We start from the raw sequence: 23,641 nt of genomic DNA, 5'->3' as shown, positions 1-23,641 counted from the left end.
TTATAAATTTGAATAAAATTTAAATTAATGTTAATAATTAAGGGGAAAATATTTTTTAAAAAATTCCCTAAAAAATATTTTTAAAAAATACGAAATAAATTTTATTTTAAATTTATAAAGAATTCTAGAAATTTTATCGACTTTTCTCCCTCCTTTTCCAGATAAGAAAAATTTAATTTTCATGTTATTTGATTCTTATTCTCTCTTTTTAATTTTCCATAAATTTATGATTTTTGGCATCTTCTTCTATCTTCTCCCCTCCCACATTTCTTTCTTTTAAACATTATTCTGGTAACTATGGAAACTGCATCATCTTTAAACATGGCAGAGGACTAAGAATCCTGCCACCCTCGAACATTTTTGGCAACTCTTTACTCTTAAAAATACATTCACCCGTAATAGAGAATGGAGCTAAGATGAACACACGAAAACAAATCTTTAAAAAAGAAAGAAAAAAAAAGGAAAGATTTATTCATTTTAAATTCAAAATAGATTGTTTGTTTTTATTTTTGTTATTTTTAACTTTTACATCTTCATTTCTTTTCCGTTACTGGAGCTTTTATTTTTTTTTCCTTTTTTTCCCTCTATTATTTCTGTTGATGTTTTTTATTTAATAATTTTTATTGTCGATATTAATTTTTTTGCCTTCTTTAATTTCTATTTTTTAAATGTTTATTTCTTTAAAAAAATTTAATAAAGTTTTAAACAAACAAATTTTTTTCTTAAACCGATGATTTTTTCCCTATTTTCTTGTTACTGGTGATTTTTCCCTGTTTTTCCCTATTTTCTTGTTACTGGTGATTTTTCCCTGTTTTTCCCTATTTTCTTGTTACTGGTGATTTTTCCCTGTTTTTTTTCTATTTTTTTTTTCACAATTTAATTTTTATAAATTTTAATTTTTATTTATCTTTTTTCTTGAATTTTCATTACGAAATGTTGCATTTGAATTTCTTTTCAGATTTTATTTTAATTTATTAAAATTTAATTTTACTTAACGTCACTCGTTTAAATTTTTATTATTTTCGTTGTTTATCTTTGTTCCTTTTTTCTTTATTTTTATCGTTGCTATTATTTTCCCATTTTCAGATTAAAACCGAACAGAAATTTAAAGTAAAACTTATTATTTGAAATTTTTAAAGTTAATTTTTTTAATGTTTTAATTCATTTATTCACGTTGTTTTTACTGTTTCAATTTAGTTGTTTCCTTGTTCCAGTTTTATTGAACTTTCTTTCCTTTGTACTCAATTTTGTTGATGTTTTCTTATTGCTTATTATTATTATTATTCAATTTCATTTGCAAAATTGTTTATTTTCTTTTGTCTCAATTTTCTCTGCTCAGTTTCAATTGTCTTCTCAATAAAAATTTAAAGGGAAGAATAATACTTATTCCTCTTCTTTTTTTGAATATTTATTCTACTCATTCATCTTATCCCGAATAAGAAGAGTAAGAATATGTCTTAAATCTTACTCTCATTCAAAACAATGAGAGGAAGAAGAAGATGATGATGAAAAGAAAGGGAGAAGAAAAGCACTAATTTATTTTTATATTTATCTATCGAATTTCGAATTTGTTTCGATTTATTTAATTTTTTAATTTAATTCCTTCACTCTCTATCCCTTTTACTTCATTAATTTTTTCACTTTATTTTATTTTATTTTAAATTCCACTTTCACTTTTCACGGATAGCAACCATTTACTTTTATTTTCAACTGTTTATTTTATTTTATATTTTACTCATTTAGACCTATATTCGATTACAATTCTTTAATTCTGTTTCACGGTTGTTTCATTTTATATTTATTATAATAATTTATTTATTTATTTATTATTATTAATAATTTAAAACGTTTCTTAAGAATATTTACTTAAATATAGTCATATTTTTTTTCTTTTTTTGCTTTAATTTTAATTATTATTTTCTTATCATATTATTTACGGATGCGTTTTACTTGGAACTCGTTTTTCCCCTTGTTTTTATTTAGATTTAACGTGTTTAGTTCCAATTTTTCCATTCAGTTTCACATATTTATCATCCATATCATTGTTTTTCCCTCCCTTCTCGTTCTTCATTTTTTTTTTCAAATTCAGCTATTTAAATACAGTTTTTTTTTAAATTATTTTTTAAATTTTTCCGAATTGCTTTCTGACACGAAATTCTCTCCACTTACAGAGCGAAACAGAATAATACATCAACATCAATCATCAAGGAATTTGCAGCATCAGATTTAACATCAGCAAAACTTTGTGTGATAATCCGAAAATTAAGTAAGTGCACCCTGTAATAACAGGGTGGTAAGTTAATTTTTTTTCAAAATAAAATATAACATTCGTATATTTGGATTAAAAAAAAAAACACTTCACAGTTCGATTGTTAGTGACGTCGCTCAACGTCACCAATTGCTTGCTTGTAAATAAATATATACAGTATATATATATATTCCAATTGTCACATATATTATTACTCCCTTACCGAACGAGTTCCATTATGGTGAGGCAAAAATATAATCTAGAACGTAAATTTTAATTAAAAAGAGCATCAAAGAGCGCTACTCTCCAGCGAGAAGAAATTAATGAAGATCTCCTCCCTCGAATCTTCTGTGCCCCCGTCGCTATGGCAACAACATTTTTTCCTTTTTTTTTTTATTCCTCATCACGTCCCTATCTGTATCTCATCGACCTTGGATAGCACTCGACCAAGGTTCTACAACATCCCCCTTCCAAAATAAAAAAAAAATCATTTGTACGAGTTTCGCGGACGAATAGATGAAGGAGAAAGTAATTGAAAAGAATGAAAGAGAATGGTTTCGTGGCCAAATGGCTCCCCTCTATAAATATTTTCGTCTGTAATTTATGTATTTATCTGGTAAAGAATAGCAAAGGTAACCTTGTACTAGCCGATCACGTGAAGCGAAGAGGGTAGACGTTCGTGACAATTTCTAATCCTAACGCCCGTATTAGAATGTGAGAACTTGAGAGAAAAACGTATACTNCACCGGTCCGTACGCGTCACGTGACAGCCGTGGGTGAAACGTAACGTCCGGTATGCGACGGAAACAGAAGAGGAAAAAAAAAACAACAAAAAAAAAGTGCGTTCAACTCGCCTCCGCGATCGTTCTCTCTCCATGGGAAAGAATGGTAACGAGATAACAACGTGAAGCGAAGAGGGTAGACGTTCGTGACAATTTCTAATCCTAACGCCCGTATTAGAATGTGAGAACTTGAGAGAAAAACGTATACTGTTACCCGCAGGTAATGACCCGATGATAAAGGTTAAATTCCTGATGGAATTGTTTTCGGGTGTTAAATTAATTCGGCTAATAAATAAAAAGCAAAAAGAAAGAAAGAAAAAAAAAAAAAAAAAGCTAATTTTTAAACCGATAAATAAGGCTAATGACACCAGGGGGCGCGTACTAGACTTAGTTGGACGGCTGTGGAAAGTGGTGTACGTTACGAGGCATCGGCGAGATTCGAATGACGTAACGGGTGCGCCGAGTGGCGTAACTCGTCCGAACCTTGACCTCTGACCCCAGTCCAGCTGGTAGCATTGACATTTGGCAATTACGACTACTAGCGTGCCCTTAACCCGTTTTTCTTACGCAATGGTGTTTGTTTGCGAATAGTCGGAAGACCAGTTTTTTTTTTTTTTTGTATTTTTTTACGTTTGAAATTCTATTTTTAGGGAATTCTTCGTCATGTAACGTTCGAAAATATCATTTCTATAGATCTGTGTGTAAATAATTTTACTCGCTCGATTCTTCTCCTTCTCCGCCAGAGAGCCACGTGACCGGACGTGGCGTCGTGGCGGGATGTGACGTCACGTACGGTCTTTCATCCGTCCGTCTCGGCTCTTGGCTTCCAGCTCGCGTCACGTGATCTCCGCTATATCGTTTTCCTCCTCCTAATTTTTATTTTTACTTTTTCTTTTTCTTTTTTTTAATGCGGCCCGTCTCGCTTTATCTAAGGAGTATGACCTTAAATGGGGGTCTGGCCGTTTCCTTTGACCTAATTAACTTGACAAAGAAGCGGTTATAGCTGGAAATTGCGCATTATCCGGGGGAAGATTCGGTCGATCACGTGACGGAGTAAAACGTCGCGGTTACGAACGTGGAAGCGGTCACGAAACGGGCAAAAACCGCAAATTTATGTACGCGTCACGTGTTAAATGGTTTAAATCACCCTTTCCGACGCTGGTCACGTGACCGCGCCAGACACTTTCTCGGTCGTAACCGGTTGTAGCGCGACTACAAGGTCAACTCTGTCATGTGTCGTCTGTGTACTCCAGTAACCTGCATTAGTTTTTCGTCCTTCAACCCTTTAACCCCTTCGGCGGTAGTCAAGTGTAAACTCCTTTGTTCTAAATCGTCACTCCGACTTTTAGCAGATTTTTATCGTGTTAATGACGTAACATTCTCTTAATGGCCGACACTCGACTCGTGCCTCCGTGGGAAGTCTCTTCGTTCGATTTTCTCCTTCGTTCGCACGGCAGACGAAAATATAAATAAATAAATAAATAAATAAAAATTACATCCCCAGTCACGTGACTAGTCCGAAAAGATTGCCAGTGGGCCACTCCAGCGCGGTTTCGCCACCGAAACATTCAAATATCTCACGTGATCGCCCGAACTTTGACCCCTTTTCGGAATGGTCGATCACGTGACTTATTAATAAGTCCGCGTTCGGATAATGGGATAGAACTTCGCTAGGTTAATTCGTATTCTAATCCCGATTTCACGGGGTAATGTTAATTAACGTCGAAAGTCGATCACGTGACTAAATCGAACCTATCCGAACACAAGAAAATAATAAAAAAAGAAAAAGAGAGAGACGAGCTAAAATAAAGACACGACTTACTACGAATATGGGGTCAAGGAGAAATTCATCCGAGTCGTTCAACTTAAAAGTTCCACGGTCAAACGCGTCGAGGGGGAGGGAGGGGAAAGTATCCTCTACACGTGCTACAATTGCGTCATGTGATCGGAGAGAGAGAGCGGTTTACTCGGAATAGGTGAGCACGTGATCGGATAGAAATCCGGGTCGGAGAGAGAGAGACAGAGCCTACGGCCGCGGTCACGTGACCCGTCGCCATGACGATTGGAAACGATTCCGCCTCGGAATTCATTTCCTTGTAAACAAGCTTCTCCCTTTTATCGATCGGTTTTTCTGCGAAAGAATAAAAAGACGTGGAAGGAAATTCGCTTCCTTCTCTTCTCCTCGGTTCGGCTCCCGTTCTTTCCGCCACGTCACGTGATCGGCCCTATCCCATCGGCTTGTGCGTGAGAGGGAGCGGCAGTCACGTGACGGGAGAAGCCGCCATATATCACGTGATCGGAGGGAGCGGGAAGTCGGGGAAGGAGGGGTGAATTCCCCACGTTCGTCACGTGACGTCGTAGGTTTCGGGGTCCGAGCCCGTTCGATCGGTCACGTGACGGCGCTAGCTAGTTTTTGTGTTTCTATAAAATAATTTTTCCTGTTTTTTTGGTATTACTAAACAGGAAGTGACGACATATAAACGGAAATATGGTTAGCAGACGTGGCTAATCGATCGGTTCTCCAGCCTTGCCGGATAGAGATAAAACTGCGCGAGAGGCGAAGTTGGCTCGATGCCAAGTGGAGAGACCGAGTCTGGCCTCTGTCTGCATGCATATCGGTCTCTGGCCGTAAACAACTCCCGCAGCGTCACGTGACCCGGCCGTCTGCGAGTTTTTCGGGGTCGGAAAACGCTCGCGCGACACGGAGGAGGCAATTACGGCCCGGTCACGTGACCCCTCCTATATCGGCGGCTCCCGCAGTCACGTGACCCGGCCACCGGTCCGTACGCGTCACGTGACAGCCGTGGGTGAAACGTAACGTCCGGTATGCGACGGAAACAGAAGAGGAAAAAAAAAAACAACAAAAAAAAAAAGTGCGTTCAACTCGCCTCCGCGATCGTTCTCTCTCCATGGGAAAGAATGGTAACGAGATAACAAAACGAGGAAGTAGATTAATGGGCCTCGTCATTCGCCAAATTTTCGTCTCGTCGTTAAGATAAATTCCAAAGATTAAGAGGGGCAACACGTGACTAGACGTGCCACGTGATTCTTAAAGGGCGAAAGAAAAAAAGGGGTGCCCATCACGCATCCATGCTGGAAATTTCCTAACACATGCGATCTACCTACAACGAGGGGGTGACGAGATCACGTGGCATGCTTAAATGATGAATGAGCAGTCACATGATAGCAAGAAGAGAGGAGAAGCGATCACGTGACGCGGGCGAACGTTTTAAACGTCGTAGTCGCCGATTGTTAAAAGGAGTCGAGCGTGTGACGTCGCTCGATGACTGATTATAAGGTGTTGGAATCCGTGTTTAAACAACAGAGATGGCTTTTAGCGATTCAGTTTGTCTTTCCGCTCCGACACTAAACGTTACAAACGGCACTCGATGCGTTTCTAGACGTAATTACGTACGAATTTCCTACGTAACCGCGCTCGGTTGCACGAGAATAACGCGTTTAACAGTTGTTAAGGCTTAAAAATAGATGAATTAATTCAACGATAAAATAATTTCCGACGTGAAACAAAATCAGCAATCGCAACGTTACTTCGAGCCATCGTAACAATATTCACGTTCTATAACAATAAGGTTGTGTGAGGGTCTTTAAACACGTGATTCGCACAGAATATTTACCTTAAAATAATTCTATATGAAGCTAAAACGTGAACTGTGCCCGTCTTTCGAGTCTAGTGACGACAAATTTTTTATTTTACGTTAATGGAAAATAATCACGTAAAATTATTTCCATTGAAAAGAAATATATATATATATATAATTAATATTGAATCTTTTCCACATTATCGATTGGTTTCTTAGAAATTTCTGCCTGCAGAGATGCGAACGTTCTACATATTTAGATGTCTTTGTTTGAAGAATCAAGAGATCGACTCCTACTAAAAAAAAATAGAGGTCGTCTGTTATAGAAGAGAATCGCACTAATTTGTTTATTAATAATTATTTTTATGGTGAAAATGAAAGTTTTACGAATCCACCCTCTTCCGGACGTCATAGATAAGGATAAAGGAAGAAAAATCTAGTTTTAAACTTCTTCTTCTTCTTCTCCTCCCCCCCGAAAATTATNTTATTATTATTATTAAAAAAATAAAATAAAATAAAAATTCTTACAATAATTTCATTACACGAAAACACAAAAGTATATACCTTTCAACGTTAATTTCGTATACTGGATTGTATTATTGATGTATTTTTCTACTGAAAACATATATTAAAAAAAAGGGCCTAATTTTTTTTTTCTTTCTGTGTTTTCCTATTGTTCGGAATAGCGTTATTATTACTCACTGTATAGAATTACAAGCCGCATTTAACTGAATGAACCACACGCTCTGATTGAGTCACTTTTACACGAATCCTTATAACACAAGTAGAATTAACAAATAACATTTAAGGGGTGAGATAGACAATAACATTCTTCGGTAGAACCTTTGAACGTCTTCTACACTTATAAATCAAGAAGTGGAGGTCAATTCGGAACACGTGCTGTTGCCGTGTCACGTGACAGGAAAGAGTGGGTTCATTGTACCGGAATGCGAGAAGGGACAGAAGGAGGGGTGAAGAGACAGTATTATAAAGATAACTTATATCCTGTCCGAGTTATAGAAAAATTAGGCGAAAAATTATACATCGATACGTGTTAATAAGCGGCAAAATATTTTCTATTATTTCCTTTCTTTTTTTTTTTTAGATATAATTTCATGGAAATTGTCTCGATAGTTTACTGTGTTTATAAATATATGTCTTTGCTCTTTGGACGTTGCAGTTAATAAGTGAGTAAGTATTAGAGGTTGACATTGATAAATAACACTACCCCTATTAAAGAGGTCGATTCCCTGTGTTTAATAATACAGAGACCTACTGAAAAGATTCAAATTCCATGTTATTAATGTTGAATCTTTTCTAAATTATCGATTGTTTCTTAGATGTTTCGACCTTCAGACACACAAACATTCCTCACACTTAAACATGTTTCTACTAAGAATCAAAGATAGAATCCTACTGAAGAGATTTCGTGTTATTAATATTGAATCTTTTCCACATTATCGATTGGTTTCTTAGAAATTTCAGCCTGCAGACATGCGAACGTTCTACATATTTAGATGTCTTTGTTTGAAGAATCAAGAGATCGACTCCTACTAAAAAAAAATATCCAAATTTTATGGTATGATATTTGAATCTTTGATAAATTATCGTTAATTTCCAAGAAATTTCGACCTTTAGACATACGAACGTTCTACAATACTTATCTTTCTATGAAGAATCAAAGGATAAAAGCCTAGTGAAAGTATTCCAAGATGTTAAAGTTGAATATTTACTAAATTACCGATTGTATTTTAGAAATTTTGGCGCTCAGACATACGAACGTTCTTCACACAATGGTCATAATCCATGTAAAGTTCATAAAAATCCATAAAAATATTAAAAATATTAGGCTATTTATAAGCTTAATATACCATTTTTTAATATATATTTTTCTACAAATTTTCACGATTTAACACAATAAAAAAAAAAGGCATTTTTACACCATTTAACTTCATTATTTCCGCTTACTACTTAACCATTTTGCGTTCGGAAACGCGATTCAAAGCACTTATTTAAAATTTATTCTTGTTTTATTCGAAAATTTTATTGGATTTTTAAATATATTAATCGCTACTAATTTATTTAATTAATTATTCAAAGTGCTGCGTTCGTAAATGAGTTCTAGGATTCTTTCCGGAATTGTTCCTAAATTATTACGTTTTAATTAAATATTTTTTCGTGTTTTAAATGTACTTTTTACCCATTTTAATTTAAGATTAATTTTCATTCAATTAAAAAAATAATAATAATAATAACTTATTTTGTTAATTAACGGCGTTCGGAAATTTGCTCGAAGAGCGTTCGAGAATTGTTCGAGCTTAACGATTTTTTTTAAAAAACATTTGAATTCGAATGCACGCTGTTAACGTAAACGCGCGCGCGGTTGTTATAGTAACGCACGCGGATAAACAACCTTGAAAGAATCACGAGCAGACGTTCACGTGTCTGGCGCCGTTTGTCGCGTGTTTCTATTTATAGAAACAAGTCGTTTGCGCGTGACATTTTTTTTTTCTTTAAAAAAATTAATTTTTTAATTTTATTTTAATTTTAAATAATTAAATAACAATTTTAAAAACTTTATAAATTTGAATAAAATTTAAATTAATGTTAATAATTAAGGGGAAAATATTTTTTAAAAAATTCCCTAAAAAATATTTTTAAAAAATACGAAATAAATTTTATTTTAAATTTATAAAGAATTCTAGAAATTTTATCGACTTTTCTCCCTCCTTTTCCAGATAAGAAAAATTTAATTTTCATGTTATTTGATTCTTATTCTCTCTTTTTAATTTTCCATAAATTTATGATTTTTGGCATCTTCTTCTATCTTCTCCCCTCCCACATTTCTTTCTTTTAAACATTATTCTGGTAACTATGGAAACTGCATCATCTTTAAACATGGCAGAGGACTAAGAATCCTGCCACCCTCGAACATTTTTGGCAACTCTTTACTCTTAAAAATACATTCACCCGTAATAGAGAATGGAGCTAAGATGAACACACGAAAACAAATCTTTAAAAAAGAAAGAAAAAAAAAGGAAAGATTNTTCCGTTTTATATGAATTCCATGTTGTACGAGTCACTTGGATTTTACAAATAAGTGTGCCAGGCTGTGAACAGCTCACGTATTTGTAAAATCTAAGTGACTCGTACAACATGGAATTCATATAAAACGGAAAAATTAACAGTGTTATAGGGGGTCAACTGTATTTAAAATTATATAATAATTAACATAAAAACAACGCGATATCTTTAAAAATTAATTTATTATATACTTTTTTTTTATTTATATACACGCCAAATTTCATTAAAATTAATTATTCTTGTATGTTTTTATGCTTTTTAGCCGAGGAAAAAAAAGGGCATTTGTCTTATTAACCGATCCTCTTATCTCATCTAAAAGAATCATTTAATAAATAAAATCGTGTTGGTTTTTTTTTGAGTTAAAAAAAGACTTATTTTGAAAATAAACACGTGATTATATTTTCCAAAATAGTACTGCATAATTAAAATATTTATTTTAAGATTATATCTAATCTAAAATAACTTTTACAGAGTTTGGAAAATAATCCTATTATCTTAAATTTAATTAAATTCTTTAGATTTACCTTTTATTATTTATTTATTTATTTTTTCTTATTAGATAATACTAGAATAAAAATTTATTATAGCATATTTTATTTAGAAAAATCTGGAATGGAAAATTGATAAGCATCTGATCAAATTGTCAAAGAATAAAAACGAAATTTAATGTGTTATTTTATATATATTAAAAGAAAAAAAACTATATATGAAATTAGTGTTTTTTTTAATTGATTAAAATTGTGTAATTTTTTTCGATTTAAAAATGTAACTAAAAGGCGAATTTAAAATTACAGATAATAATAATATACAACGATTATAGATAGTTACAATAATTATATTGCTTAATACTAGTTTACTTTCCTCTCTCTGTTTCTGTTTTTGACATCCTGTGGGGTTGTAAGTTCCTTTCAAGGCTTCAACCTCATTTTCTTTTTTCGCATTTAGCTGACAAGCCCTCTGAGGCCCCGTTTAGGGGGCTAGTGAAAATTCGTCTGCTTTTATGAAGCCATTTCTGATATAAGTAACGTTACTTCTTATATGTCGAGTATTCTTTTTCCCCCTCTTTTTTTTTTTATAATCTTCCCTCCCCTGTATCACAATCGAGTGAAGATAAAACAGATTGTTTTATAACTACCCTTTGATGAATTATGCTTAAATTACTATTAAACTACTATTCAAGCTTTAAAAAGTTTTAAAAAAATGTATTAATTTAAACGGTAATTAAACCACGTTTTCTCGTTTATAATAAAACTAGAAATTGACATATTTTTTTTTTATTAATGAAAGCGCGTGACGCGTGAGTCGTTTAATTGACGTATTTTTTTTTTATTAATGAAAGCACGTGTTAAGTAAAAAATTAATCCATTTCACTACGACTTAAAGAGAAAAAAAACACGTGGTTTTTAAACATTAATTTCCCAGCTTCTAAACGGAGTTAAAGGTTGTTTAGTGTAGAACATGAACTCAGTAACCTATAAAAGAGTCATTTTTAGAGATAAAACGAATATATCATTTTACAGATAATAAATAAAGTATAAAAAAATTATATATATATATTGTCGAGTAATCTGTTAAGTAATGAAAAAACTCCACAATGAATGTTTATAAACTCTAGTAAACTTTATTCTTTGAAAATTATTTTGGTCACAGAGGCTCAAAGAGGATGGGGGTCAGGGAAAATAGATTGAGAAATAGAATAAACAATAATATATACTGTTAAACGTGGGAAAAGAATTCACATAGTTTTTCTCGTACGTAGTTATTTTTCTTATTTATTTTATTTTTTTTTTTATATATTTTAAGTACACAAATCCACACAGAGAGCGATTTAACTTCAAAATACAATCTTGTTGGGGTATTTAAAACTTGAATAATAAAATAGATGGGGAATAACTTTATTATTATTATTTTTTTCCAACTTGGAACTCTTTTTTTTTTTATTTTTTTTTGCAAAAATGTTCACTTTGAAGTGAAAAACCATGTTGGATCGACAACAGAAAACCACATAGAGACACAACCCTTCACGTGGAAAACATTGAGCTTTTTGTTTATGTATTTTTTCTTTTTTTTTTTTTCTATTTAAACTTTGACATGTGCTGGTTTCTTCATATTAAATATTTTTCAAGAAATAATATATATATATTTATATATACACACACACACACATATACATACATGTATATATACATATATATATATATTTCTTTCTTGTATTTGTATTTTTTTATTTATTTTATTTTTTATATATATATATATTTGCTACTGTTGATTAAATAATGCGGCTTGAGCAGCATTCACAATTTCTGATCATGGATCATTGAAAAAGAGAAACTGCCACTTTAGGGTGGTCCGCAGAATAAATGGGGAGCTGTTCAGAAACCTATTCTGAACCACACACTAGGAAGATTTTCTTGTATTCCAAAACTGTATTCCTTTTTCTTTTTTTCTTTTATCCTATATATATTCTCTTGATCTTGAGAGTTGAATCTATCTTGAGAACTGGCTCTGATTGACCCTATCCTGAAATAAGATTGAATTCACTATACATCGTGGAGAGAGAACAGGTTTCTGAACACCACCGAATTGCTCTTTTTAAAAAATAAATTAAAAAAAAAAAAAAAAACATAAAAAAGAACAAAGGATATATATATATATATATTCTTATATAAAAAATTTGTAGAAATAAATACATATATATATGTTTCAATAACTAATTTATTTTATTTGTATATATTTTTTTTTATTCTTTTTTTTTATTATTTATTTATTTATTTATCTAATAAGGCAACGATTATTTTATTTTGGAACATATCCTGAATGGAGAAATATCGAAGATATACCAGACACACCTGATGATCTAAATTATAATTTATAATAATAATTATTTCTTTTATTATTATTTCTTATATATATATATACATATACATGTGTACCCCTGTACATATGTATATATATAGGTCTATATATATATATATATATANAAGTAAAAAAAAAAAAAAAAGGGATGGAAATAATAAAGAAGCGCGTATCAAATTTTATTTTTGTGAAAAGAAAAAAAAAATGCACCGCATATACATACAATAATGAATCAGAATGCAAATGCTTCCGGGAGAGAAGCAAAGCCAACATTATTAGAACAGTGACTTGGCACATGTGACCAAACCCAACCACACGTGGATCGACATCAGAGAATTGGCTCGGAGCCAAATTGAAGTCTGAGGTCGCCGTCACTTGCCAATGAGACTGGCAATAATGGCGGAGCGCGTGCGGCAGACAGAAAAATATACTCGTGATAAAAACGCGGGGAATGGAGGGAAAGGCCAAGTTTTAACGGTTTTTTTCCCTATATATATTTTATTATTATTATTAATGTACCTTATTTATTATTATTATTATTGAGATTATGTAAAGATTATTTTAAGGAACATCTAAAGCTACAACTACTTTTTTGCTTTGTATTATTATTATTATTTTTTTTGTATGTATATATATATATGTAATATTTTTTTAAAGTTTTATTATTATTATTTTTATAATCCTTTTTTTTTCCTCTCTAACGTTGTAATAATCTGTGGGACGGGTTATGATTGAATCGAATGGGATCCTACGGGATGGTTAAAAATGTATTGGATAGGGGAAGTGAATGAGTATAGTCCTAAGGATTTTGGGGGTAAATCGATCCTAAAACGTGGGACCGTATCCCTTTATGAATATGTTTTTTTTTGTAATTTTTTTGTTTTTTTTTAGTTTTAAGAATAGATACGAATAGCCTGAGTAGCTTGTTGTCTACATACAGGACACTCCGGATCCCGTTTCTCGCAGATCCTATTGGCACACTCCAGACAGAACATATTGTGACCACATGGAACCAAAGCCGCCACAACTTCACTCTCGAAGCAGACAACACAGTCCCTCTTGCATTTCCGAGCAGAAGTTAAGGATTCTGTTGGACTGCTGGAAACGCTACCGCTGCCACCGCTGGAACTCGTTGAGAAACTGTTGATGAGTATACCGTTTGGCGCCCCACTACCATTACCGTTCGATAGAGGTGCGAAAGGGGGTAGGGTGGATAGGCTACCAGTCAATGGATCGCTCCTCAACCTTCGTGCGGGTGGATGATCGAGCAGTATGGGATCACTGAGTGTAGTGGTAGGTGTATTGCCCAAACTGCTCCGTCGCAGTGCGGTGGTTGTTGTCGTTGATGTGCCGAAAAGTCCTCCTGTTGGGCTTCGGCTGTTGCCGAAATCCGACCAGACGGATCCGGGTGGTAGAGACACCAATGGCGTCTCGAATGTCGGAGATTCTCCTAAACCTTCGTCCACGTCGTACAGGCCGTAGCCGGTTCCGAAACTAGCGGGAAAGCTGCCCGTGTACAATTCGGCTAGTTTTGCTGTGGTGGTCGTGGAACCCGGAGAGTTTGTGGATGACGGAAATGCAAAGATGGTCTCTTGGGTCCTGGGTGTTAATATACCCGCGTCTCTGGAGTACGATCCGTACGATGTCAGATCGGCAGTCTTGTACAATGACCCAACCAATCCGTTGCTTAACCCTCGACTGTAGGCTGGATCCGCCGATGAATATTCTGGATCCTCTGGAGCGTCGATGATTCCTCCAGTCCTCATAGCGATGTGCGCTTCGATTTCTTTTCGGGCGTTCTCCACGTTTTCGGGCATCCCTGTGATTTCGAAAACTGGCTCCTTGTCTCGACTCGGTGTAACTATGTATGTGTTGGTCTGCTGCTGGATTCTCTTGATGGTAGCACCTTTAGGGCCCACCACCAATCCTACAACCCTGTACGGTACCCGTACCTGGATCGTTGTTTGTCCTGGCACGTTTGAATTAGGTCCAGGTGTTAGGGATCCGTTCAGATTGTTCTTTCTCTGTGCCCTGATTTGGCTGAAGTGTTCGGCTGCTGAAAGGATTTCTCTTTTGGCTGCGTTCACATCTTCCTTTCTTCCAGTCACTACAAACACAGGCTCCTCTCCTCGTACTGGTGTCTTGATGTAAGTATTAGTTTTGGCCCGAAGTGCTTTTATCTTGCAGCCTGAAAGAACAACACAAGAAAGAAAAATCAATGATTCCTTCACAATTACACCGCAATCATCCCACAATTATTCAAAATAATAATAATAATAACACTAGATAATGAATTTATACACTCTACATACAAGTACCGTTACTTTCAACACTTTGACGTGTCAAGAGTTACCAACACTATTATCCTCGATGTCATAGTATCTTTCAAGGTTGCTCAAGGTCTGACGAAGAGGTGAGTGACACCACGAATTATATCAAGAAATAAACAAGAAAATACTCGAAATGAACACCGTAAACGGCCGGAATAGAAGCGAATTACACATCACGACACGAGCTAAGTACCATAATGCCCATACATCCCCATTAATTTAAGGAGAAGTGGATAAAAATCTCCACGAAAATCTCCAACTCCCTAGCTGCACGTTACACGAACTTTGCAAGAACAAAGTTGCTAGCGTATGCAGAACGCATAATTGCGTGCAAGAAAAGTAAAAAAAAAAAAAAAAGGGATGGAAATAATAAAGAAGCGCGTATCAAATTTTATTTTTGTGAAAAGAAAAAAAAAATGCACCGCATATACATACAATAATGAATCAGAATGCAAATGCTTCCGGGAGAGAAGCAAAGCCAACATTATTAGAACAGTGACTTGGCACATGTGACCAAACCCAACCACACGTGGATCGACATCAGAGAATTGGCTCGGAGCCAAATTGAAGTCTGAGGTCGCCGTCACTTGCCAATGAGACTGGCAATAATGGCGGAGCGCGTGCGGCAGACAGAAAAATATACTCGTGATAAAAACGCGGGGAATGGAGGGAAAGGCCAAGTTTTAACGGTTTTTTTCCCCCTTCTTTTTAATGGAGATTTCGGTCGCCGGTGCGAGGAAATTCGGGATTCGAAAGCGTGGTTTTAAAAATACGGGAGGTGTCACACGGTTAATGCGGATGGGGGGGAGAAAACGGCATCTGCAACGACATAACCCCAAACGACAGATGCATTTCTCGCTCCGGTGTAAATCTGACCAGATGGACGAGGGATAGATATCCATCTGCTAGGGTCATTTGTCACCATTGGGGAGCGTTAGAGATCGTTGACAAAAGATAACGGGGGAGGATGCCGGGTGACGAATTCAAGGTATTGTCAACATAAACAATGGCAAACGGTGTACAACCCCCTAGCACGCATTAAAAATACACATTTCGCGCCACCAACACCGGTAAACACGAACCGCATAGTACGGATGTCAAAATGTATTCGTCTAGGAGAAATTAATGAAATATCCGATATTCTGCCCCCCGAAAAATCCCTCCCGGCGGCCCTACCCAGTGGCAAATGACCAACGGGAGTTCATGTCCAGGTTGTAAAAGTGAGGCCCACGCTTTTTACACTCCCGATAAGGAAGGAGGTGCGATGCGTATACGCGTACTTCTATACACAATAAAAGATACGGGGACGTAGGGAATTAGATTTTTATTACGCGGAGGGAGAAGGGAAGGGAAAAAAAACGTCACGTGAGCGCGTCGGATCACGTGAATAAATCAAACGTCTGAGTTCACATCCAGACACTGACCTCAGAATCAGGTTTGATAAAAGCTTTCCTTACAACAAACATTACCATTATCGAGTCTATCGGTCACCGACTTCAAATATTCATTTACGAATGTGATACATAGGTGTTGCTATAGAGTTACCGGATTTTCAGTTGGTGTTTTTCGCTTTTATTAAACCAGTTAAGTACACTTAATGCGGATAATAATTTTCTAATTTAGATTTTTTTTCCCTACATTTAACTTTCTTATACACAAATAAGTATGCGAAATAGTAACGTAACCGGTTTTTCGGTAAGTTGTTCAAAAGCATCCATTGGTATTAGTCAAGGTCTCTCAGTCTCGGGGTCATGTGCTACTTTGTACTTGAACTTCACTTTCTCTTTGTTTATTTTTGATTACGCCGATAAAATAAGATTATTTTAGAAAGGCCAAAAATTACATTGTACATATATTTTATCACGTAATACACGAAATTATAACATAGTTTCGTACGACTCTATACGATCTTCATACATGTCAACAGCGGTCTTGACGCAGCCGGTTACGATTATGTAGCATTATTTCATAAAATTTAGGGAATTTGCTTGATTTGAACATCGATAAAACATACCGGGGAGGGATACGCGAGTATTACTCAAAAACTTCAACCTAGATGTAATATTTTAGTGTATCGGCCAAGAAACGTTGGCTCAGTCGAGGTACTCACGCCCTCTCTGGAGCGCTACTACAGTGTACGTTATTGATCAGTATTAAGAGCCATGGTGTCGATAGCCGTCTCGTACCCGTTTTCGATTACTTTCGGCCCGATTTATATGCGTAAAAAGCGCGAATACACTCGATGGTAACGACAGCAAACGAATAAAACGAATGGAGGCACGTATCCAACACACAATCTCTAACCTTCGTTACGAGGTACGAAGTCCCTCCTTTGTGTCAATGACTCGAAAAGACTATAAGCAAATACCAGCAAATGATACAAAGGATATTTTAAAAGTCGATACGATTTCTATATAAAGGAAGAGTTGGAAGGAAGCGTCGTCATCATCGAACGTCGCACACAAGAGAACACCAGCGTGGATCACAAAGGGACTAACTACGCCATGTCAGGAACAAAGAGTGGGGTGTTAGATATAGGAAAAAAATAAAAGAACAACTCACCTTGTCTACCGACGATTTCGGCAACATGTTCGGAACTGGGTACAGGTACGCACTCTGTCGTATTTTGGCTCTTCTTCGTCCTGGTTTCCGACTCGAACGTTGGACTAAACGACGAATCGGCTTCATTGTTCATGCCAAGCATCGATAGTTCGAGAGCTAACTGTAGTGCCCTGTCCTCTACCAGACTGTCGGCACTCCTTTCCATATCGGTAAATAGACTAGTAGGCATCACAGAAGATATATTATATGTATTACAAAAAATGATAGAACTAATATAAAAATAAAACTATTATATATGTATTTTTTTTCTTTTTTGTGTTAAATTGTCTGATTATATGTGCACCAGTAATACCATGCGGTATAACACCATATCTTCTCCACACGAGCCACACTTCAGCCACCAAACCCGCAATACGTAGCCCTAACTTTCCATCTACTCCTTGTGTGTGAAATTGGGAGGGTTCACTTCTAAACCAACACTGATATACCCTCCCTGATTGGTCGTCTAGCTCGTCGGGGCGTTACTATCCTACTACGCAATATCCGTTTGGTGTGATTGACAATAGGCCCTCTGCTATTGATGGCGGGGAAGATTGCGGATTGTCAAAATGTCCTTTGACTGGTCGAAATATGTTTAAAAATCGCTCCGTACTCCTGCCGTAACGGGACACGGAGGATCTTTAACGTTTACTACTTCTCGCCTTCCTCCATCCTTCTCTTATATTGGTTACGCTGTCTCCTGCAGACTACTTCCGCCTACCTGTCTCGATAATGAGAGCGACCCGTCGCTAAGGCGACTGGGCTACACAAACGTCAATGTGGTCGCCAAGTTAAGTTAACCGTGTTAACACCCTCCATACTACTTCGTTATGTCCGCGTTAATATTACTTTTTCTAATGTTATTGTCGTTACTACTTTATTAATATATTCGAATAACTTAAAATTCGTTCGGCACGTCTTCCGTTTTTGTTTTTAAAAATTTCCGTTTCTTTCGAATTACATTTTTAATAATTTCGTTTCGCATCGAATTTTTCACTTTCCGTTTCGTAATTTTCTTTTATCAAAAGTTATTAGGACGTCATAGGTTTTAAATGCGCCTGCGTACTTCGCACGTGCTGAAGCGCGGTGCACGTGAGAAACGGCAGACGACTTTTTTATTTTAATTTTTTATATATATATTTTTTCCCCTTATTTTTAAAAGTTTATTTATTTAATTTTTCTGTACGTAATAAATAATGTTTGTTATTTTTTTTAAACCTTTTGAGTTCGTGAGATATTAAAAAAAAATTCTGAATTATTTAATTTATATATAATATCTATCCCGCATCCAACGACTACTATTTTCAAAAATTATGGAAAGAATTTTATTTATTTATTTTATTTAATTATTTATTAATCTTTAATTACATTTTAAGTTAATAATTGAGTGCTATCTTCGGATTAAATTTCTTTTTTAGGTAATGAAAATTTAGTGACGAGAATATGACGTCACGTCAAATTTTGAAAATATTATAAAACGAACCAATAAAATTACTCGTTGCTTTAAGAGAAATTTCGTTTATTTTAAGACTTTACAATCTTTTTTTATTATTTAAAAATTGTTCTACGACAATTTTATGCCATATTTAGGACGAATTTTTAAGTATTAAAATCACGTGATCTCAGCACGAGAAAATTTACGAGAAAGTGAATAATGACGTAAACTCTATATTAATTAAAATTAAAAATATAATATTAAAAACAGAATAATATTTTAATAAATATATTTAATTCGCTTTAAAAGATGTTTAAATCATATCACATAGTATTACGTCATTTCGACTTTAAAACGAAGAACGCGATCATTACGTCACGCGATTCGAATTTAAACATTTAATCGTGTGATTTCTACGTCAGCTATGATTTAAATTTTAAAAATGAATCACGTAATCACGTGATTCAAATTAAAAAAAAACGAACCGTAGATATAAATGACATTTCGATTCGAATTTTTTAAAACGGTATGACGTGTCACATACGTCACGTTTGGATTCGAATTTTTAAACATCGTCACATGACTCGAACGTCACACAAGAAGTTTGAAAATGCACAATTGCGTGATTAATTACGTCAGAAATGATTCGAATTATTTTAAATTCGAAACGTTTAGATGCGTGTGGGGAATTTTTATCATTTGGAAACGTTTATCGAGCGAAATTAACGTGAATTATTCGAATATTGGACCTTGTATAAGAATTATACAGCAGATAAGGCGCACGTTACACGAATAACAAATGATAAAAGAACGAACCCCCCTCCGAAAATAAATCATTAATTTGTATTTTTACACAGCATTTAATTGTATCAGTTTGACGAGTTCTTCCTTTATGACTCTTCTAAGAAGACAAGAAGTAGGGGGTTCAATGGGCATCTTTACTTTACAACCACTCGCGAGCCAACGATTCTAACTACTTCCGACCGTAACAACACGAATTTTATGCTTCCAAGGGGGGGGGTCTAAAATCATAAAAATACAAAATTTCGATAATTAAACACACGTGAACTTCGACCCCATTTATCGATTTGTTTTTGAGGGTTGAGTAAGGGGAAGTTTGTTTGTTGTTGATCTTTAGTTTACGGATAAGGAAACTGTACCGGGGGGGGCGAAGATTCACTTTAAATGATGCAATTTCGGCAATTTCATGGTCCATTTCGACTGTTTCAACTGTGAAAAATCGGCTTTTTTTTTCGTGAGTAAATTTGGGCGAGTTATCCTAAGGGTCCCCCACCGACAGGGGCCTCAAACCAATCGTTTATAAGAAAATATTTCATTTTCTTCCAAAAATATGTCCGAAGTAAGTCAACATCGTACTACGTGGGGCCCCTTAGTCCAAATTTGTTCGGGCCCCACGAAGCTATAACGGGCCACTGGAGATAACTGACCTCTTAATTTCGGCGTAGAAGGTTTAAATGTTTAATTTTAGGTAAAGAGAAACGTTATTTACTTCGACTAAATCATTTGGTTTGATGAAGATGAAGGATGAAAAGTCGAAAGGATGGCGTTTTAATCAATTGTGACAGGAGAAGATTATGGAAGAATGTGCATTAAGCATTTTGGAAGACTCGAGAAAGTAAATTATGTAAAAAATTTTACACGAAATGGGAAGTAAAAGCTTGTATTTAATATAAAAATAGATATAAATTAGTTGGATTAAGGCTGGACTTAGACTTGTCGTGGCCCTAAGCTCTCGCATACGATAGGCCCTTCCCTTAAACTCGACTTGCTGCGGCTCTAAGCTATCACACACAAAAGGCCCTTCCCCTCTATCAAATAATGACACACGTGAAAATATGAGGCCTTAAGTTGGCCCTAATAAAATTTCCCTGCTTTAATTTTAAGAATAAAAATAAATAAATAAATACATATAATAACTGACACAAATAAATACGTGGGCCCTCCCATCTGGAAGATGAAGGTTCGGGTTCGAGTTCGTGTGCGGTTTGATACGGATACGTCGGGTCCTGTTTCGCAAACCGGCCGCCTGGTTACACCCACGTAGGCATTAAAAAAAAGGCCCCATTAGCATCCACAGGGCATAAATAGCTTTAAAAAAAAATCTCACTATGAGTCTGGCCGAACCCACGATGGGCACGACAAAAGAAACACCCTTTAAGGAGGAATTTAATAAGGGTTATTTATAAATTTCGAAAGCATTACATAGAAAATAACGAGAAAAACACGAAAACAACGTAGAAAATTGCAGAAAGAACGAAATTCTTAAATGGTAATCGCAGAATTACGCATATTCGTGCGTAAAAACAACAACAACAAATAAAAAAAAATCCAATTTTGTGGTAGAAAATAGCAAAGAACAGAAGCGAAAACACGAGGGTATTCGAGCATCGCCACCTTCTCGTGATTCTCCCTTTCGTTTCCGCGCTCTACACATTTATTACATGTCGAACGCACGCGACAATTCAACGGTAATCGAACTCAAATTTGGATTACCGAACGCAGAACACGGGAGAAAACATTTCAAACTCGTTTCTTTGTCAGGACAAAAACAACGTGACTTTCTTAGCATGAAAATGCGCTTACTTTAGCCACTGGCAGGTTGACCAGAGATGTGTTTTTATCCCCCCCAAAAAAACACGTAGTATCATTGACACTTTACAAGGACACCATTAAAAAAAATAATAATAAATAAATAAAAATTCTTAAAACCCTGGTAGAGAAATCGGATCTTGATGGTGTAGATGCCATTTTAATCTTCATTATTATTATTATTATTATTTTTGGTAAAATAACTTTTTAAACTATTCGACTAAAACGGTCAGTTCAAGGTCATTCGAAATTACGTCTGACAGGTTTCCGGCCATCCCCTACTCTTTTCCACCCCCCAGCAACTTACCATTCACCTGTTTCTCGTTCTTGGTTTTTTTAACATGGAGGAAGTTCACCCCTACCAACGATTCAGTAAGGTAATTGTATAACCGGTGTAGATGATGTCCTTATTGGTTGATTAGGGTCATGTGGTCGAAGGTATCAGGATTTCGGTTTGGAGGTGACCTTGAAGACGAACAAATTCCTTTGTTAGTTTTTACCTGGTGCGAGCAACTCCACTTTTTTTTTATGAGTATTTTTTTTTTATCTTTCGGAAGACGAGAGATTATTTTTATTTCTGATATAAAAGTCACTTTCTATGCCAATGGTCTTTGTACTTAATCCAATGGAGAAAGTTTAAATGCCCTTAACAATAATTGGCATCTTGACCTTGGATCTTAGTGCTTATGACTCTTTATAATTTCTGACCCGTTTTACGAGTTCAATAAGGCGATATATTAACCTTTAATTTATATTTTAAGGCTCTAAAACGAGTTAAAAATAGAAAATTTCTATTGAAATTCGAGTTTCTGAGAGATCCAACCGAAGGTAGAAGCAATTAAAGGAGGAGAGAACTTGCGGGGCGCTTATTACTTCACGTATGCCCGCTAAAATGGCGATTAGACGAAATTAGGGCACATCCCTCATCGATTAAATCTCATTTTCTTTGGATTTTTAACCGCCGCCGGAGCTTGCAACCATGGAACATTTTGAATTTCGCGCTTTGCAATGCGCGAAAATTTCTTATTTTATGGAAATTTTCGCGATTAATTTATTTTTTAGGATGTTATTTTACTTTTCTGTGAAGAGTTGTGATGTTTACTTAGAAAGCGAGTGAGTCACACAGCGAAACTGTCAAACTGGAAGAAGAAAATTGGCACTATTATAGTTAATGTGGCACTGATAACTGGCAATGTCCCAATACTAGAGTTTCGTTGGACGAATCAATAAGTTTGTAGCGAAAATGATAGATTGCAACGTAGCAAAATGCAACAGTGGGAGGTTTGCAAGGAAGGAAAAAGAAAAAAAACAAAACAAAGCGCTCCTAAATTTACAGGATCGTCATCACGCCCGTTCGAGATACAAACAAACATGGCCGCAGATGTCTTTCGTAAATGATAATTATATAAATTATTCATTATATATATTTTTATATATATGAGAGGAGTTACACAGTTATTTTTCTTGTCAGATTTTTTTTATTATGATAATAATTTACACGCTCACTTAATAAATATGCAGGGAATTAGTCGACGCATCTACATTTTAATAACACTTAAAGGGGGAGACTTTAATGCGAAAAAATCAAATCCTAGAGGTGGAATCTATTGTAATTTATCTTTTGTCACTATAGTAGCATCGTTTAAAACAGGAAAAAAAAAAAAAACTCATCGAATGGCGAGGTTCTTCAGGATGATCGACTAGAAAGGGAAGGCAAAGGTGAAACGGGATTAAGTTAGATCTAAGAGGTCCGTGTGCCAAATTAAAGTAGGGCATATCATTGAAAAGACCTGTACTTAAATTTAGAACACGAGGTTCACCTGTCTAGAACCCGAGCCAGAATGAGGAAAAGTTAAATCACCTGGACCTCATGAAGAATATCAGTAAACTCATCGAACCCAATGGCGAAAGAAAAAGAAGGGAGGGGGGGAGTGATTTAGTGTGCTATTTTCTGTATAAAAGCTCAATTTTTCGTGTCAAAATCGACGTCAATAAGATAATGAAACCAGTATAATCAAGGAGTAAGAGTTAATTTAGGGTGTAGGAAAAAAAAAAAAAAAAAACAGGATGCGATCGTAATCAAGTATTCGACTTTC

The 23,641-nt window shown here is 35.3% G+C and overlaps 1 protein-coding gene across 2 annotated transcripts; it reads right to left on the bottom strand.

Moving 5' to 3' along the window:
- Window positions 1-12,160: 12,160 nt before the first annotated feature.
- Window positions 12,161-18,405, bottom strand: LOC111628004 (RNA-binding protein MEX3B-like). 2 transcript variants are annotated; one of them, XM_023371726.1, is made up of 3 exons: window positions 17,462-18,405; window positions 13,508-14,757; window positions 12,161-12,233 (listed from the first exon to the last, which is right to left on the bottom strand). In XM_023371726.1, exons 1-3 carry the CDS (start codon window positions 17,688-17,690, stop codon window positions 12,201-12,203), a joined length of 1,512 nt encoding a protein of 503 aa, XP_023227494.1. In that variant the 5' UTR covers window positions 17,691-18,405; the 3' UTR covers window positions 12,161-12,200. The 2 variants fall into 2 exon arrangements, with proteins under 2 accessions (XP_023227494.1, XP_023227488.1); XM_023371720.1 differs by lacking the exon at window positions 12,161-12,233 and having other exon boundaries at window positions 13,429-14,757; window positions 17,462-18,404.
- Window positions 18,406-23,641: the final 5,236 nt, after the last annotated feature.

Source organism: Centruroides sculpturatus, unplaced genomic scaffold, assembly GCF_000671375.1.
Source record: "Centruroides sculpturatus isolate CEXI.00-Female unplaced genomic scaffold, Cexi_2.0 scaffold1, whole genome shotgun sequence".
Taxonomy (NCBI): Eukaryota; Metazoa; Arthropoda; class Arachnida; order Scorpiones; family Buthidae; genus Centruroides; species Centruroides sculpturatus.
This window is presented reverse-complemented; position numbering and strand designations above follow the sequence as displayed.

Coding starts and splice junctions, on each gene's coding strand:
- LOC111628004 (XM_023371720.1), bottom strand. CDS start 17,690: ATGCCTACTAGTCTATTTACCGATATGGAAAGGAGTGCCGACAGTCTG. Junction 14,758..17,461: donor CGAAATCGTCGGTAGACAAG/GTGAGTTGTTCT, acceptor TTGTTCTTTCAG/GCTGCAAGATAAAAGCACTT.